The following is a 17,375-nucleotide window of genomic DNA, read 5'->3' on the forward strand; positions in this document are numbered from 1 at the left end:
GCCTTCACTCACCAAGAATCCAAGAGAGGGCCAAAAGGCTACATGAAAACTCTTATCTCGATATTTTAACAAATTATACTGACTGCTTAGTTCATTAAAACAGTCTGTGTATGTAAAGCTGAGAACTTGCTTTTACCTATACTGGGTATTTTTTGACATAAGTGCTGCAACGCTCCAATGAAAAAGCAGAGAAAAGCAATCAAGCCAGTGAGCCTCCATTTCCTAAGCTCTAATCAATGATTAAATGTTGTTTTAAGTCTCTTACAGCTTTGTTGGATTCCTCATCAGTCAAACTTTTCATGACAACTTCCAAACTTGGGTCTTCATCACCACTTGCAGGTCCAGTGCCACCATGATCCTGGGGGAAAGGATTGACAAGAGTTTTTAAACAGATGTATGAAGAGGCCTCCTCGATATCTCTGTTTCATACTCAGCACATTACAGGAAGCCTAGTTTGAACAGGTTGGTAGAATCATGGAATGGTTTGGGTTGGAAGATCATTCCGTTCCATCCCCTGCCATGGGCAGGGACACCTTCCACTATCCCACTAGGTTGCTCCAAGCCCCGTTCAACTCGGTCTTGGACACCTTCAGGGATGGGCCAGCCACAGTTTCTCTGGGCAACCTGTGCCAGAGCCTCACCACCCTCCATTTCTTCCCAATATCCCATCTAAACCTGCCTAGTCTAAAGTATCACTAATTCAGTTACATGTAAAATTTAACATGCTGATTCTCATTCCCTTTTTTAAACCAAGCAGGTCCCGAATTTGGAAAGATTTTTATCTATTAGTTTGATTTACTTAATTTTAAAATAATTGATCCAAATTTGGAGCTGTTCTCTCTTGCAAAGAAAAATGAACTATCTGCAAAAAATAAATTTTCAATACCTTCAGTCATAGAAACAAAATTATTTCTGAATTTTCATTAGACATTTTACATTGAAGTGCATAAGATGAATATTAAGAGATCAGATGAAGATAAAGAGATAAGACGAAGGAAACTAACACAATAATAGATGGTAACTATGGCACCCTGATATTCCATTACACCAGCCAGGCTATTTAATGTGATCTGACAAGCTACACGCAGGGTGCACATAAGACACAATGTTAAATATTTATTCGGTTATTTCAAAGACATTTGAAGATATAATTTCAGGATATAAGGCTTTTTTTCTTTATTTAAAGACAGGAAGAGCTGCCAAAGGAAAGCAATGCATACTTCTGTACAACATCACTATTTTTGGTTACATTTATTTTAGATAATAAAAAAAATACTAGCTATAAGTAAAAACCTGCATTTACTTATAAAACAAACATAATGTAAATAGTAAGAGCTTGCCATTAATGCATGAAACTCAACCCACAAGCATCTCCCTCTAAAGACAAACACAACACAGGCTTTGGTAGAGTCTAATTACAGTTATTTGACCACAGCACAGAATGTGCCTAAACAAAGTTTCCTGCTTCATCCTGAAGACACAAATATTAAAAAAAGCTGGGAACAAATGCAGGTATTAAAGAGTCAATAAAAATAAAACAAACTCTGTAAACTGTAATTTGCAATGTACCAGTTGCACACGGGACATGCTGCTGGGATGAAGGTGAGAACGAGAAGCCAAAGCATGTCCAAATATTACTCAGATACAAATAAAATCTAAACAGTTCTTGCACTGTACAGCACTAGGCCTGCATGGAACAGCCATCAGTGGTAAAATAACCTGGAATGCAACAGCAAGCAAGGAGATGCAAACAGGAGATGCATCCAGCATTACCTCACATGGACCTGTGCTGAGGGATCACAATGATGCTCATGGAAATACCAGGAGTTCAATGCACATGAATTTCATCAAGGCAAGACCAAACCTCAATTTAATTATAAAGCATCTTTTGCTTTATTAGCTCTAACAGAAATAGAATTAAAAAGCAACAGCAAGGCTAAGCATGTAGTTTATCTAGAAAATTTAGTTACGCCACATTGAGATGTCAAAATAATAACAGTGTGGTGACCCTGCAGGGATTCACGGTGCTCAGGAAAGAAATCAGTCTGCACTGGGCCTGAGGCAGCAACTCTACTGATGGAAAACACTGGTAACATTACTAAACTAAGATAGTTTTTGCATTGGAAGGTTGTTCTAGGCAAAAGTTCCTCACCACGACTACTCTAACCAGCTGAAAAAGGAGCAGGTTAGGAGATGCAAGGTTTTAGTTTGAAGCCTACACTTCCTCCTGTACAGCAATAACATCTTTAATACCTGCTGCTAATGCCTTTCAGTAACACTGAGATCAATAAAAAAGAGACGGGGAAAATAAGCCTATTAGGTCAAGTCTCTACCCAACGCATTTTATGATTCAGGGTTTAATTAGACAAGGTGCTCGAACTTATCATGAGCTGCTAATTATGATTAATCTATCTAATTTAGCAATCTCTAATTAAAAATAACAACCCACAAACCTTACCTCAATGGAAGAATGGGAGCCTGAAGGTAATGGGAAGGGAGTAACAGCCATCTGATTGACTGCATCTTCACTCCTGTACAACAAAGAACATGTTACACACCAAACCATCATGGACAAACTTTCCTTTTGAGTTGGTTCTGCCCATCAAGAAATTACTCTCAGTAGCACAAAAATTCACTGTTGCCTACCAGAGTTAAAGCTTAGAAAAGCACTTCATTTTGGCTCTTCTTTGCTTGCAAACAGATCACATCCCTTCTTGGGACCACAGTAGTTTCATCTGGGGCGTGCTGACATCACATCCTTTGGAAATCTGATTTTGTGTGGATTAGCAGAGGATGCAGTTGGAGTTTATGGTCCCTACACATCAGCAGATGTGCTAACACTTCGTTAGCCTCTTCTAATAGTGTCCATGTCAGTAAGCTGCTTGTTTATAGTCTCACATCCACATTACTGAAATACAATATCTGTTGTAACGTATTAGATTGCGTTTTCTTTTTTTTTTGTTGTTCCTTTTGTGGTATTTTCTAAAAGATTTAATGTAAAAACTTGGAATAAATGTTATGAAATGCAGGGATAAGAGGAGATGAACACTGATTCTCCCTGCATTATTTTCACCAAGATGCTTATGATGTATGGCATCTTTTCCTCTCTCCTCTTTAAAATGCTTCTGAAGTTGACATCTGATTACTTCGTGACTTCCAAAAGCCTATTTTTTTTTTCATTAAACAGTATTCTGCCTTGCTAATGTTTTTCCTCAACTGCCATTTAAAATGATGGGGTTTGTGGAATTAGCTCTGCATTTTTTTGGCCTCTGTAAAATGAAACCAAGTAATACATGATTTCAGTGATAACATCTAAGGCAAATCATCATAGAACCATAGAATGGTTTGGGTAGGAAGGGACTTTAAGGCTCATCTCATCACAATCCCCTGCCATGGGCAGAGACACCTTCCACTATCCCAGGTGGTTCCAAGCCCCATCCAACCTGGCCTTTTAGACACTTCCAGGGATGGGGCAGCCACAGTTTCTCTGGGCAACCTGTGCCAGGGTCTCACCACCCTCACAAGGAAGAATTTCTTCCATATCCGATTGACATCTGCCCTTATTCAGTTTCAAGCCATTTCCTCTCATCCCATCACTTCATGCCTTTGTGAACAGTCCCTCTCCAACCTTTTTGCAGGTCTCCTTTTTAGGAGGAATCAGCAATATTGCTGCTTCACAGCTTCTCAGATGAAAGGAAATGACTTTTCATGCAGTGAGTCTTCTGGGTTTGATTTCTGGTCCTGTTTACTACATTCCATGGCACTGTGACACAAGCAAGATTTTTCCTCTTTAATTTCTAGAATAAGTTATTAGACTAAAATGTGCTTAAAAACGTTTTACAGAAGTGCCTGAAAGAAAAAAGTCTTATTTTATCCCTTGAGAGTTAAACACATGAAGCTAAAACACATGAAGTTAATAAACAGAAGCATGTTCTGATCACTGAGAAATAACACTGTGAATCAATAGCTCTCAGCACAGCAGCAAATGGGAGTCACAGGCATTTGAAATGATAAATCCTGCAGGCAAAGGCTGGTGAATTCATTTACTTATCTTCAACCAAACAGCCATACGATTCAAAGGGACTGGTTGGGTGCTGCTCATTTCTGTACTCGCTCCCAGCCTCTCCTCTTGGCCCTGCTCAAAGCCTTGCAAGAGTGGGAAACCACGCTCAGATCACGGCGCGGTTCGTGATGCAGAGACATGGGGCCAAGACACACATCTGAGGCAGGCACAGAACCAAGCCCAGGAATTTCATCAGCATTTCACAATTTCCAAGTGCATTTTCCCCCGCCAGGCATATTGGGCAAGGACATTCTCCCTCCTCTTATCTTCGTGAGACATCGATCTCATTATGTTGCTTTTCTAACCTACAAGAATAAACCATCCCATGCGAGGTGTCGGAGCCCTCCCAATTTTTCTTTGACTGTAGAGTTTTTTCTGATAATAGTTTATATAAAGCACAATCAGCATGAAAACTAACCCCACTCTGTAGCTCACAATTAGACTTAAACAAGAAAATAACAAAGTATGTATAAATCTTTGTAGGAAATACTCTAAAAATTGCTACACAGAAGCTCCTGACAAACTGGGATGTAATTAATTATCCAAACTAGTTTTGACTTCATATAGACACACTTTTTTTTTTTTCTATCAGTGGGAAAATATCTTTATGCAGCTTTAAATGGATGGCCATTTTTATTTCAAGCAATAAAAACCCACTTACAGTAATTCCCTGGGAAAAAAAGGAAAAAATATAAAACCCCCCAAGGTTACACAGTGTCACAACTTGTAATCTCCCCCTGCTAGGACTCGTACATATTTAAATACTTTAATGCTGCTTCAAAGGAGAATGCTTCAAAGCAGAATCAAAGTGAGAACATATTTTAAAGTGACAGATCTAATAATAAATTGCTGTTTCTGCTCTCCACTTCCATAAGTGTCCTCAACTAAAATGTGAATTTATTTACAACTAAAAGGAGTAATCATCTTCTTTTGAGGCAGGAGCAGACAGCTTAGAAGTCTGAACATCATATTCAAATTACAGTGACTGCAAATGAGAATTCAATGTATTTGCCAATAGTTGCTCCATAACCACCTCCAAAAAAGCTGTTCTCAGTTACCAGTGCTCACTATTGCTTGGGGTTAAGGTGTCTAAACCCTTCACAGTCAAGACACAGCTTCATAGTCTCAAGTCAAAGCAACATAAATGAAATTTATACAGCACGAAGGCTTAGGGTGTTCCCCCTTCATTATCTGCAAAAATTACAAACATTCATGGCTCTTATTCCAGCTCCTAGACTGGTTGGTATCTGATACTGGGATAGGAGCCCACCTCCTGGGTGGGTACCAGAGAGCTGTTTAAATTTCTTTGGGACCACATAAACTGAGTAGGAAAGGAATTCATCACTCCTCCCACAAATTCCAGGGCAGGGACACCTTCCACTAGACCAGGTTGCTCAAAGCCCCATCCAACCAGAGATGGGGAGCCCAAAATCTCTCTGGGCAACCTGTTCCAGTGCCTCATGACCCTTCTAGCAAAGAATTCCTTCCTAATATCTAATCTGAATCTTCCCTCCTTCAGCTAAAGGCCATTCCTCCTTGTCCTGTCACTGCTGCCCTTGTAAAAATTTTCTGGTTTCCATTTTACTTACTCTTACATCCCTCAGGTTTGTGGTGGTACAAGCTCATTGTCATGCAATGCCAAGAAAATCCTTGTTTAATGTGGATGAGATTCCTTGCCTGTCTAAAGCAGAGCACCTCACCTACAAGTCTAAACTTCTATGATCAGTACAAAACCCAAGCCAAATCCTAAACCAGAGCCACTCAAAAGGGCAATCCCAGCACCTAAATGACTTAATTTAGGACAGGATGAATAGAATTGCTCTTTGGGGGCTCCTGACAACTGCTGACTAATCACAGAAGTCCAGATGTCCTCTAGTTGTCTAAACTAAGGGACACAATTCTCCTGCCAAACTATCTGCAACTACACAGTTCATGAACACTAAGAGATCATTTGACAACAGCTTTGTAAGTGGTTGTGGATGTTTCTTGGGAATAAAAGGTACATGAAGAATCAGAATAAAAACTCTTGTATGAAGTGATATGACATCTTACTGGAACAGATCTGTGGACGATGGGAATAAACATTTGCTCTGTAAGCCTTAGAACTCCCACTACTTGTGACACCAGGACATAAAGTCCTGCAAATTACTAAAAACATATACTGTCCACATCCTGCTTGTTAATTAAAAAAAAAAATCCGGGCAGGATCTTGCATTTTCTCATCTTTGTTTTCCCTCTAGAAGTTCCTTTGGAAAAGAGGAGCTGCAGGAAAGCTGCACACTGAGAAGCCACACTGGATTATTCCTTCAGCTGGGTCAAAAAGACCTTTGTGTTATGCATCTTCTCAAAAAAATTCTCCTATTAGCAGCAAGAACAGTCTTGTTCTCCATTTCCTCTCCATCCACTCCTAACTACATGAGAGCCAAATGCATCCAGGTATTTTAAATGAACAACTAATGTACATATAAACTATAGCTTAGGTCTTCAAAGGTTTGAAAGAGCCCAAATTACTTAACTTCCTCAACTGTGTGCTTGTTCCCACATGTGTATGACAGCAAGGAGGAAACAGTTCTGAAGAAAGCAGGAAATGTTCAAACTTGCACACACAGTGCCTGGCAAGGGCTTACTTTTTAAGCTTTCCCACATGAAAGAACCTAAGCAATCAAAGCAAGTAAAAACAGAGTTTATACTATTAAAATATGGTCAATTATCACAAAATATTCTGACTTGGAAGGGACCCACAAGGCTCACTGAGTCTAACTCTTAAGTGCATGGCCCACACGGGGTTATGTAGGTTAGAACAAACAAGAAATTATTATCTGAAGTATGACAGCATTTGAGATTGGTACATAACATAAAATGTTACTTATGGAAGTTTTAAAAGAAGAGCAAAGACCAGTGACAAAGTCACAGCAATGGGGACTGTTAAACAGCCAACCCAGACACTGTCTTGGCTTTCCCAGTCCTTGGAGTAGAAGGATCTCTCTCCTTTGCATGCCACCATAAATAACAGAATAGTCTTTAGAATTACACCTGGAAATGGAAGGAGGGGTTGGGTGACAGAGATTTGTGGGCTTCATCAAGGAGCTACAATCCCATCAGCAGGAAGCAAAGATAACAGAACGATGACTGCAGTGTGGGAGGGCTCTGGACAGCAAACAGATGGTATTTAAATCAGCGAAATCCCTTACTCTGAAAGCACTTCTCATGTTTCATCACAGCACAAGACAATTTTCTTTTGAAGAATAAAGGTAGACCAAAGAATGACTCACAAAACTGAACACAATGGGAGGATGGTTTGAAATCAGTGGCATTCACTTTGATTCAAGCATTCAACTATATTTGATCTGCTTATTATACCAACAGTGAAGTACTAAACCAGATTAAAGACAGTTAATTGAGCATGGAAAAAACCACTGAATTTGCTGAATCATAAAATTCTCCCTGTAAAAGAGCATTCTGATATAAACTGGATTTCCTACTACAGATGTAAAATCTAATTATATTGTTTTATTATGCATCTTACAAGGATGGACTTACAATGCATGAACAAAAACCACAACGGATAGAAACACTTTCTATTTTGGGAACTAGGGCACAGACACTCCTACAAGAAGCATGTCCATTTCTGATACTATTACCTGGCTAATTCCTGTTGGAGATTTAGACCAACAATTTCAAAAGGTAACTAAGACATTACAACACTTATTGCCACTATAGTGACACTATATATTGACACTGTAACTGCAAATCTTTTAGATGCTTTCAGAAGCTCGTGTAATTAATGAGACCACTGGGAAACAGGGCTGTGCTAAGACCTATATATTGGAATCTGGCCAAAATCAACTGTTTTAAATAATCATTATCAACTTAATTGAGGAAAAGATGCTCATAAACCAGAGTGAGAAGCCTTCAAATATAGGGGGACATCTGTGATTCTCACAACAGTTACCGCACTATGTCTCATCAGCAAAAATTTAAGGAAAGGGTGGGAATGCAATTGTAACACTACCTGAATATAAAAAAGTGTGAACAGATTTTTATAGCACAAATGGCAACTCAGTAACTTAGTAAGAAGTCAAAAAGGCTGAGGTCACCTTATATTCTTTATCTTTTTCTAGAAAAAAAATAAATTTGGGGTTGGAACGAGGCGATCTTTAAGGTCCCTTCCAACCCAAACCATTCTGTGATTCTCTTAAGTTATTTAATGATAGTTATTACAGTTCTCACAGAAAGGCTTTTCTGTGCCCAGGAATTTCTGGGCTTCTTTCACAACTGATTAAAGAGTTTATGGAAACATCTCCCTGCCCTGCACATGAACCGAAACAGCAGGAATAAAAAAACCTTGATGCTGTTTCCTGCTTCAAAGTGAAAAGCACCACACTTATCGCTGAGCATCCTTCATCTCAGGAAAATAAGGCCTCAGGGTGTCAAAGAGGGCACTTGGAACAGACCAAGAGTTTCACCAGTTTGGCTTTTATGTCCTAGGTCAGCTCGGTCAGGCACGCAGGAACCTTTCAGGTTGCAGACTGACGTATTTCTGAAAAACTGTAATCTATTCAGGTCTTTCACTGGTGAAACTGAAATATTAATATCTTCATGCACATGAAGAGCAAATTGATTTCTCTCACAACTTCTGCAGTACATGTTATTTTGCTATGGTGAGCTGTGGCCTCTTCATGCTCCAGGATGTGTTTCGGCTGTGTTACTCTACACACCTTCTACCTTTAGGAGAAGCTTCAGGGATGACAGCGCTCAGGAGGAGGAAAGCAGTAGTATTTCTGTTGCAACTGGCTCCATCATTTTCAAAGCATGATAGATGTAATGGTATCCCGCTCTTTCCACATCATTAGAGCCCAGAGGAACATATCTGAAACCAGCCAAGCAGCAAAACCTACCAGGAGAGCTCAGCCTGCTACACTCAGCACTTTGTTTGCAGCTGGGAAAGCCATTGAAGGCATGTGCAGATTCAAGATGCCTCTTGCTGCTCTTATTTACTCCAGCTGGCACCACATTGTGTTAAGTAATGGCATTTCGATATCCCCATTTTATATTATAGTTGATAAAGCCAAAACCCCCACTTTTTCCACTGAACTGTGCCACGGATAAGACTCCTGGGACTGCCACAGCCCATGTTTTCACTCAATAACATCCACTGTTTTTGTGGTCTAAGGTGTAGGAATGGGAAGCACCAAGATAGACTCAGCTCATGGAATATAGTTTGCATGAGAAAAGAAAATTATTTTTGTTTCTCCTTAAAATTCACTTTTAAGAGAGACAGTCTATCCCGGCTTTGTTAACATTTGACCATACATCAAAAAACAAGGCAACATCAGTTTTCTCCCCATGTTAGAGGCAGTGCTCCAGTTACAAATGACATCCTCTCAGTGGGAGAATTCCTTTTCATTGCTGTTCTCTGGGTTGAGCAAACTGACACATCAGTTGTCAGTGTAAGGCCAAGAGCAGTGACAAGATGTGTGTGCTCTTGGGAAGTGTGAAGATAGAAGTTTACAACATCAGCAGCAGCACTTAAAAGTTGAAATCAGGTGGGTTTTTTTTAAACTCTACCGATGGAAACGAGAATCACCCAATGGTATTTCCAATATCTATTTCTAATATCTCTTGAACATCATCAAGATAAAATTTTGCCTTGAAATTCACTGCTACACAGACAATCTGAAAAGGAGAATTATAGCTAAGAATTTACATGGTTTTATGTAAAACATGCACTGAGGATTTTCAATCCATGGCAAGTGGAGCTAACATGGACCCTTCCCTGGAGTTCTGCAGTGCTTGGAGCGGCAGGGCAGGCTGCAAGAAGCCCACACTCTTGCGTTTTGGTTTCATAAGTTGTGGTTTTGCCTCTGGAACTTCCAACCAGACACATGTTCCACATGCAATTAAATAATGGTGAGTGAGTTGTGGTACGTGACGTTTAATTTTCAATGGCTGGGGAAAGTAACACAGGAGCTGCAGGTAAGATCATTAATCTCCTCCACGTCCTCGAGCTGCCAAGGATAGCAACTCATTCCTCACTGTGCTAATGTTGCTCTTCCATCATTTTTGTGTATGCTGTACCAGGCAGAGCCATGCCAGTAAATGTACACATTTACATGCATTCACCCACAGATTATTACATTGTTCATAGGGAATATGCGGATGAGCAGAGAATATAAAACAATATCAAGTATGATGTATATGTTAGTGAGAAGATCACATTATAAAATGGCATGGGTGTAAGTGCCCAACAAAAGTCACAGCTGGAATTTATTCTTAAATACACATTTATGAAATTCCAGTGTATTAAAGCATATGTGAGTCCTGGGAAAGAGGCAGCTTCTTCCCAGACCTCCTGCCCAGGGTCATAAGAGCAACACTTCCTGAACTTCTGAGTGAATGTGTGCAGGTGTCTTTAATTCACATACAAAGAGGAAAAATTTTCATGCTTGGAGCAAAATAAAAATGCCCGCATGTAATTCTTATGCAGATGAAAGGCTGTTTTAGCATATTCCCTCCCACACAATCCATCCCAGTGCTCCTTGGCAAAGTCAGGCTTTGCCTCTGTACAAACAAGTCAAAGCTCAATTTTAAAATCCTCTTTTGATGCCCACACAAAGGTATCCTTCACACTTCCACCCAGTCCGTGCTCCAAGTGCTCCATCCACACTTTCCTGTTCCTTTCCCAGGAGCCCCAAGCCTCTGAACCATTTTCACTCCCCCCTGCAAGTCTGAGTGAGCAAACTGCCCACCTCAACTTTATCCTGAACCAACCTAAAGCACTTTAGGTTGGAAGAAGTAGCTCTCATCAGGGTGCTCCAAAGCCCAAGAGGAACAGCTCAAGTCTTCAGCAGACACCCCTAAAATCAGCATTCAGTGACATTAGATTCATATTTTTTACATTACTAAGGAGAATTCTTCAATTTTTCCAAGAAGAACAGTCAAGAAAAAGGTTTATTCCACTTCAAAGAGAACTGAGCAAGTTCAGCAATTTCAAAACAGGCTAAATATGTAAATATGTCATGTAATAGACTAAAGTGCAACAAATGTTTTGATGAGAACTGTTCTTACCGTATGAAAACCAGCTTGACCTTTGATGGGGCAGTTTTAATGATTGCAGAAGCATTCTGGTGACTTCTTCCATACAATATCTGATTGTTTATCTGTTAAAAGAAAACGGTTTTCACATAAGTGGAGAAGTACACCTTGTTTTAATTTATACAACCAAGACTTCCAAGTGTACTGTGGGAAAAGGAGATAAGGCTCAAAGAAAGTGTGGTCTGTAAAGTCTAGACCTATACAAAACAGGAAGCAATGCAGAGCTAATTTACTGTTATTAGTAAGCCACAAATGAGAGACATCTTTTTTTTTTTTTTTTTTCACAAATCCCTAGAATGGATTTTAAGGACTGCTCCTAGATTTTTTGAAAACAACTTGATCTGAGAAGAATCAGATAGATGACAACAGCACAGATGCTTAGACAGACACTCCTATACTTTACCTGCAGGTTACTGGACATTTAGGAAAACTGGCTATTAAGATTGTGCTGACTCCTCAGCTCTGCTGAAGGAAACAGAACTGACAGTCATGGAGACGAAGGACAGTTTAAGGACACGCCACATCACTTTTGCTATGATGGATCTAACACTTAAAGCACAGCAACAGACACTACTTTGGACACTCTTGCTGTGTGCAAGCCACTGCTGTTTTCAGAGGGAAACAGCCTGGCTATGGACATGAGCCAGGTGTGCCCAGGTGGGCAAGAGGGCCGATGACACCTGGATTGTGTCAGCAATTGTGTGGCCGTAGGACCAGGGCAGTGCCCATCCCCCTGTGCTGGGCACTGTGAGGCCACACCTCGAAACCTGGGGACACTTCTGGGGTCCCCAGTCCAAGAGGGACATTGAGGGGCTGGGGTGTGCCGAGGGAAGGGAACAGAGCTGGAGATGGGTCTGGAGCACCAGGAGTGGCTGAGGGAGGTAGGAGGGCTCAGCCTGGAGAAAAGAAGGCTCGAGGGGACCTTCTCACTCTCTGCAACTCTCTGACAGGAGGGTGGAGCCAGGTGGGGTTGGGCTCTGTTCCCAGGGAACAAGGGACAGGATGAGAGGAAACAGCCTCAGGCTGTGCCAGAGGAGGTGTAGGTTGGTTATTAGGGAAAATTTCTTCATGGAAAGGATTGTCCAGCACTGGCACAGCTGCCCAAGGCAGTAGTGGAGCCTCCATCCCTGGAGGGATTTAAAAGCCACATGGATGTGGCACTTGGGGACACGGGTTAGTGGTGGCCTTGGCAGTGCTGGGGGAATGGTTGGACTCGATGATCTTAAAGGACTTTTCCAACCTAAACAATTCTATGATTCAATACTGCAGTTTTTTCCTCCCACTCTTAATTTACAACATAATATTTACATTCACATTTGATATACCAATGCTGTTTAAAACAATAATGATAACGGAGCCCAGGAACAATTTACTAGTGATTATAGAAGGAATTTTTGTTACTGCAAATGTTTGTATTGGATTCAGGGTTTGTGGTCTTAGAAGATTTTTTTCATTCAGACAAGAAGTAACTGGCCAAATCTTCCAGCCTTGTGTGATACGGGCTCGTCGGTCATGTTGGGAACTTCACAATACTTCCATCTTATTTTCAGTGGGTCAAAACAAGATGTAAGTTCATCAGTTAAATAAGGACAATGCCAGGACAAGAATAAAACCCCTAACACTCGATTGGTCATTGGGATTGAAGTGCAAAGCATCTACCTACCGAATCATTTACTGGGTAAAGAGAGACCCAAGAAGGGTCCACAAAGGCCTGAGCTGGCATGAAATGATCAGCACTGAGGAAATAACATCATGTCAACATTCCTAATGGTTAAATATGGTTTTGTCTGCAACTGCCATGGTGGCAAAGATAGGGCGAAAAGCAACATCCTAGGCCAGACTTTGCTAATCAAAGATAAGCTTAAAAATCCAGGGGCAAAAATAAATGCTCAGTTGCATTCTGGCTTCAAGTTCAACTTGAAACTTTCAGTGAGTTTGTTGACTTAATTTCTCTAAGCTCAAGAATAATTTATTCACTAGGAATAGTGTATGCTTTACAAATTGTTTGGATTTAGTTAAATTACCATCAATTCTTCTAAACAGCAGACTTCTTAGATTAAAATTTATAGTCTTTACTCTGGCTAAATTAATCCTATTCACTACATGTATCAAATAGTCCAAAATTTAATTAGCTGTGAGCTGGGTCTGTAAGTTATAATTATTTAATTACACCAAAATGAAAGCATAATCAAAGTAATATATCTCCACAAGGCTATGGGCTGTCCCACATAGTTATTACAGCCAGTATTAATTTTTTTTTTAAAAGTGTCACTTTCATTTGCAAAATAAATTCATGCTGTAGATACCACAATGATGAGCAAAGCGCAAAAGCCTACTTAAATAAAACAAAAAAGAGAACGTCTAGGATTTCAGAAGAAACACCATTTTAAATCTTTCAATTTAAATAAAGTAACACATCAGATTAAGCAAATAGTACTTTGGGAGTCAAAATGTATAAATCTGTGCTTTACTTTTTTCATTAGAGATTAGAAAAGAAAAACAAAGCCTCAACTAAGCAAAAGAAATAAACTGATCTAAATCAACCTCAACTCTTCTTTAAATGTCTCTTTCTATAACCCCTTGGAAAGTCAGCAGAGCACAGAGAAAGATAAAAACATGCTACAGGTATGAGGTCAGGTCAGCACACAAGTTCAATCTTTAATATAATCACACATTGCTTTATGGCAGATTTAATCACATATCCTAACTGTACTGTTGCCTTCACCTACAAAAGTTTTGGTTTACAGTTTCATGCACTGAGGTAGCAGAAAGTACAAACTCACGGAAATCTGAGCTCTTAAATTCAGAGGAAAAAATTTAAAGGATTGTTTGCTTCTCAAACTTTAATTTGCAGAAGAGAAACATTAGATATGGATATTAAAAAAAAACACCAAAACCCCACAGTGTTTTCACTACGTGGCAGTAATGGAAATCCATAAAATTAGTATCATCTGATTTTTATGAAAATGAAGTTAAATGATACCCCAAAGCTAGTAAAATACTGGCATAGTTTTCTGTAAAAATTATTTCTTTGTACCCGTGCAGGAGGTTCCTTCTAACCACAGGAATTGTAGCATTTTGAGATACAACCAGACTCTCTGAAACAATGGAAAAAGTTTCCAGAACTTTTTTATCAGTCAAATTTTATATATTGAAACCCCATTAAATAGACCAAGCTCCCAAATAATAAAGCATGAGGAAAATATTGGAGAGAAAAAAGTAATTAGAATGTGAATTTCCCTTTCCTCACCAAATTTCTTGCTGGGCACACATTCAAACATGTGCATCATCTAAAGTGATCAACAGACCGTAAACTCCATAAGGAGAGAAAACATCCTGCTCTGAGCTGGCAGCTCATCCCCGTGGCTTCCCACCTACAGAGTGTGGAGAGAGAGACAGGACGTTGGAAAACCTGTGCCCTCCTCCACAACAGCTTTTCCATCACAGCCTTACCTATTTGCAGCTTTAAAATCACCACTTAAAACTAACCTTAACTGTATACAAAGTATTTTTACCCTCCTTTGAAAAAAACTAAAAGGACATTGGCACAGGTTGCCCAGAGAAACTGTGGATGCCCCATCCCTGGAAGTGTCCAAGGCCAGGTTGGATGGGGCCTGGAGCAACCTGGTCTAGTGGAAAGTGTCCCTGCCCAGGGCAGGGGGTAGAACTGGGTGAGCTTTAAGGTTCCTTCCAACCCAAACCATTCTGTGATTCTATTCTGTGATTCTATAGTGATCCCACAACAAATAAACTGAGAATAAAACACATTTTATGAAACATAAGTGGCATTGTGAATTTGGCTGGGGAACTAATTTACTTGGGCAATATATTGTTGTATCTATTATATTATTACAGCACAACTTCAATTTATCTAAGCATCTTAAAATAGCAATAAAAATGCACTTAGCACAAAAGCTCTCTGGCTTTGAGCTATGACAAAAATGACACAAAAAAATAAAAAGTAATAATTGCCTCTCAGGTAACAGTCCAGAATGGACAACAGGCAAACTCTGTGGTCACTCTTGACTCTGAAGACTGGCTTTTACTCTTTCAAGAAGTGCTGTGGCCTCAGACAACAAAACAAAGAATCACAGAATGGGTTGTGTTGGAAGAGACAACCTGCCACAAGCAGGGAAACTTCCACATGCAAACAAGCAGTTTCCTTCCACCTCCTGCCTCATCTTCATCAAGATAAGCAAGGATGGGGAGATGGCAGCATATCCCAACATCAGTAATTTAGCATAACTGGGCTCTCAACAGCTTGGTTTATTAATAGAGCACAGTTGAGTCTCTTATGGAGAGATGATAATAATAATAATAATGATAATAGCAGGGTGGATTCTGCAGTGTGAATAAAACCTCCCAACAGGACAGAGCCATGCAGAGCTCAGGAGCAGCAGGGCTCAAAGCACAGGGACAGCTCCAGGTGAACACACTGCAGGCCATGCTGGGCACAATCACAAACAGGACTGAGCCCAGACTAATAAGACCTGAAGCAGTGCAGACACCTGCACTAAAACAGCAAGAGTGCGAGGCAGGGACACCACAGATGGTTCCTCTGCTTGGAAAAAGAAATGAAAAGCAGAACTTGTGCCCTGTAAAAAACACATTCTTCTGCACAGAGACCAAATCCTGACCCAAGTAGTTTTCCTCCACGTATGACAGCAGGATGAAAGGACCTTCTCTCTCTCAAAAATCTATTTTCTTCAGCCACATACCCATCCAAAATACATCACTGAATATGAAAATGATTAAAAAATAATGATTACATACAACTTTTTTATGTGATCTGCATTTCCCTCAATGTACAGGCTGTGAAAACAAGCCACGATCATGCCCCCAGAGGACTACTGTTGTTTGCAGAAGCTAAAAGTGAGATGATATTCCATTAATTCATTGACAAAAGATTTTATGAATAAGGTGCTGAGGCACATCCTTCAATTGAATCCAATCAAACTCCAGTTCAAAAGAAAAATGAACAGGTAATATCTATCCATCTCTAACTCCATCCCATTAACCTTAACTCCATCAAAACCCACAGAGAGTAGTCTGCACATAGTAGTAATGGAGCAAGACTAACCAACAGGATTCACTGGGGCACCCAAGGACAGTGCAGAGAAGCCAGAGGCTTCCCAAGATGTGAATCCCTTCTCTTGTTGATACGTTCCAATATTGAAAACTGATGTTTAATCACAGATGCAGATGCAAATATACCTAAAACATGCAGATAGATGAGAATCAAACATGAGTTCTGTCATTTCCTCACTTCTGAGCACCCGAGTTTGCAATTCATGCTCTTCTAACATACTTCGTTGTAAAAGACACTGCAAGTAAAGTCAGTTGACCACATTGACCTCTGCATCCCTGGCATGGAAGCAGCATGAATATTCAAAAGCCATCTGGATACAGTCTTGGGCAACTGGTTTGATGTGGCCCTGCTTGAACAAGGGAGTTGGACCAGATGACCTCAGGAATTGTTCTCCTGCCCACCAGCAACACACCTTTAATTTGATTGCAAAGGTAAACAAGACAGGCAGTTACTAAAGTCTCCTTGAACTTTTTATTTGAAGTTTGGCATTTTTGAGATGAAGAACCTCACTTTTCTTCCAGTGGAAAAAAAAAAATCAATCTTTTTATCTCCAGCTTAACGGGGAGAGGAATTAGAACAGCACCACCAATTTGGAAAATGCTCCTTATAACATGGCTCATCCATGCAAATCCCAAGCCTTGAGGGATATGTGATTAATCACAGATGGTGCATCTTTCAAGTACTGCTGGCACTACTTAACATTAGATCTTCTCTTCTACCAGGAACTACCAATGAAATGCACAGAGGAAATCAGAACTGTGGGTTCTTTCATCTGGTATGCACCCAAAACTCAACAATTTGCCTTTTTTTTTTACCATTAAAATTCAGTGTCAGGGATAGAAAAATATAAATTTGAAGGAGCAAGTAATTTTCCTACCCTACTCCATTATGGTATAGACCTTCACACCATTTCTCACACTTAAAATGAAAACAACAAATTTCAGATGGGGGTGTTTTTATAGCAAAACATCTTTCTGGTACTATGTGTATTGAAAACCCCTAATTGCAGAACTGTCAGACAACAACAAATGCTTAGCCAATTCTGAGTACTCCCAAGGTATCCCCAGGCAGTCAAACTGCTCTTTCTCAAGTCAAGAAAAGTGAAAAAATAGGTGGTTTTCTGATTGC

The 17,375-nt window shown here is 40.0% G+C and overlaps 1 protein-coding gene across 5 annotated transcripts in view; it reads right to left on the bottom strand.

Annotated features, from left to right (window-relative positions):
* PATJ (PATJ crumbs cell polarity complex component) overlaps nt 1-17,375 on the bottom strand; it is a 137,550-nt gene that overhangs the window by 38,159 nt on the left and 82,016 nt on the right. For all 5 annotated transcript variants that reach the window (XM_018072283.1, XM_018072285.1, XM_018072284.1 and 2 more), the window contains 3 exons: nt 11,132-11,223; nt 2,459-2,531; nt 266-358 (listed from right to left, as the gene is read on the bottom strand). In XM_018072283.1, the coding sequence (XP_017927772.1) occupies nt 266-358; nt 2,459-2,531; nt 11,132-11,223 (258 nt within the window). The remainder of the gene's footprint in view (nt 1-265; nt 359-2,458; nt 2,532-11,131; nt 11,224-17,375) is intronic.

This window comes from Manacus vitellinus, unplaced genomic scaffold, assembly GCF_001715985.3.
Source record: "Manacus vitellinus isolate BGI_N305 unplaced genomic scaffold, ASM171598v3 scaffold_21_pilon, whole genome shotgun sequence".
In the NCBI taxonomy this organism is placed as follows: Eukaryota; Metazoa; Chordata; class Aves; order Passeriformes; family Pipridae; genus Manacus; species Manacus vitellinus.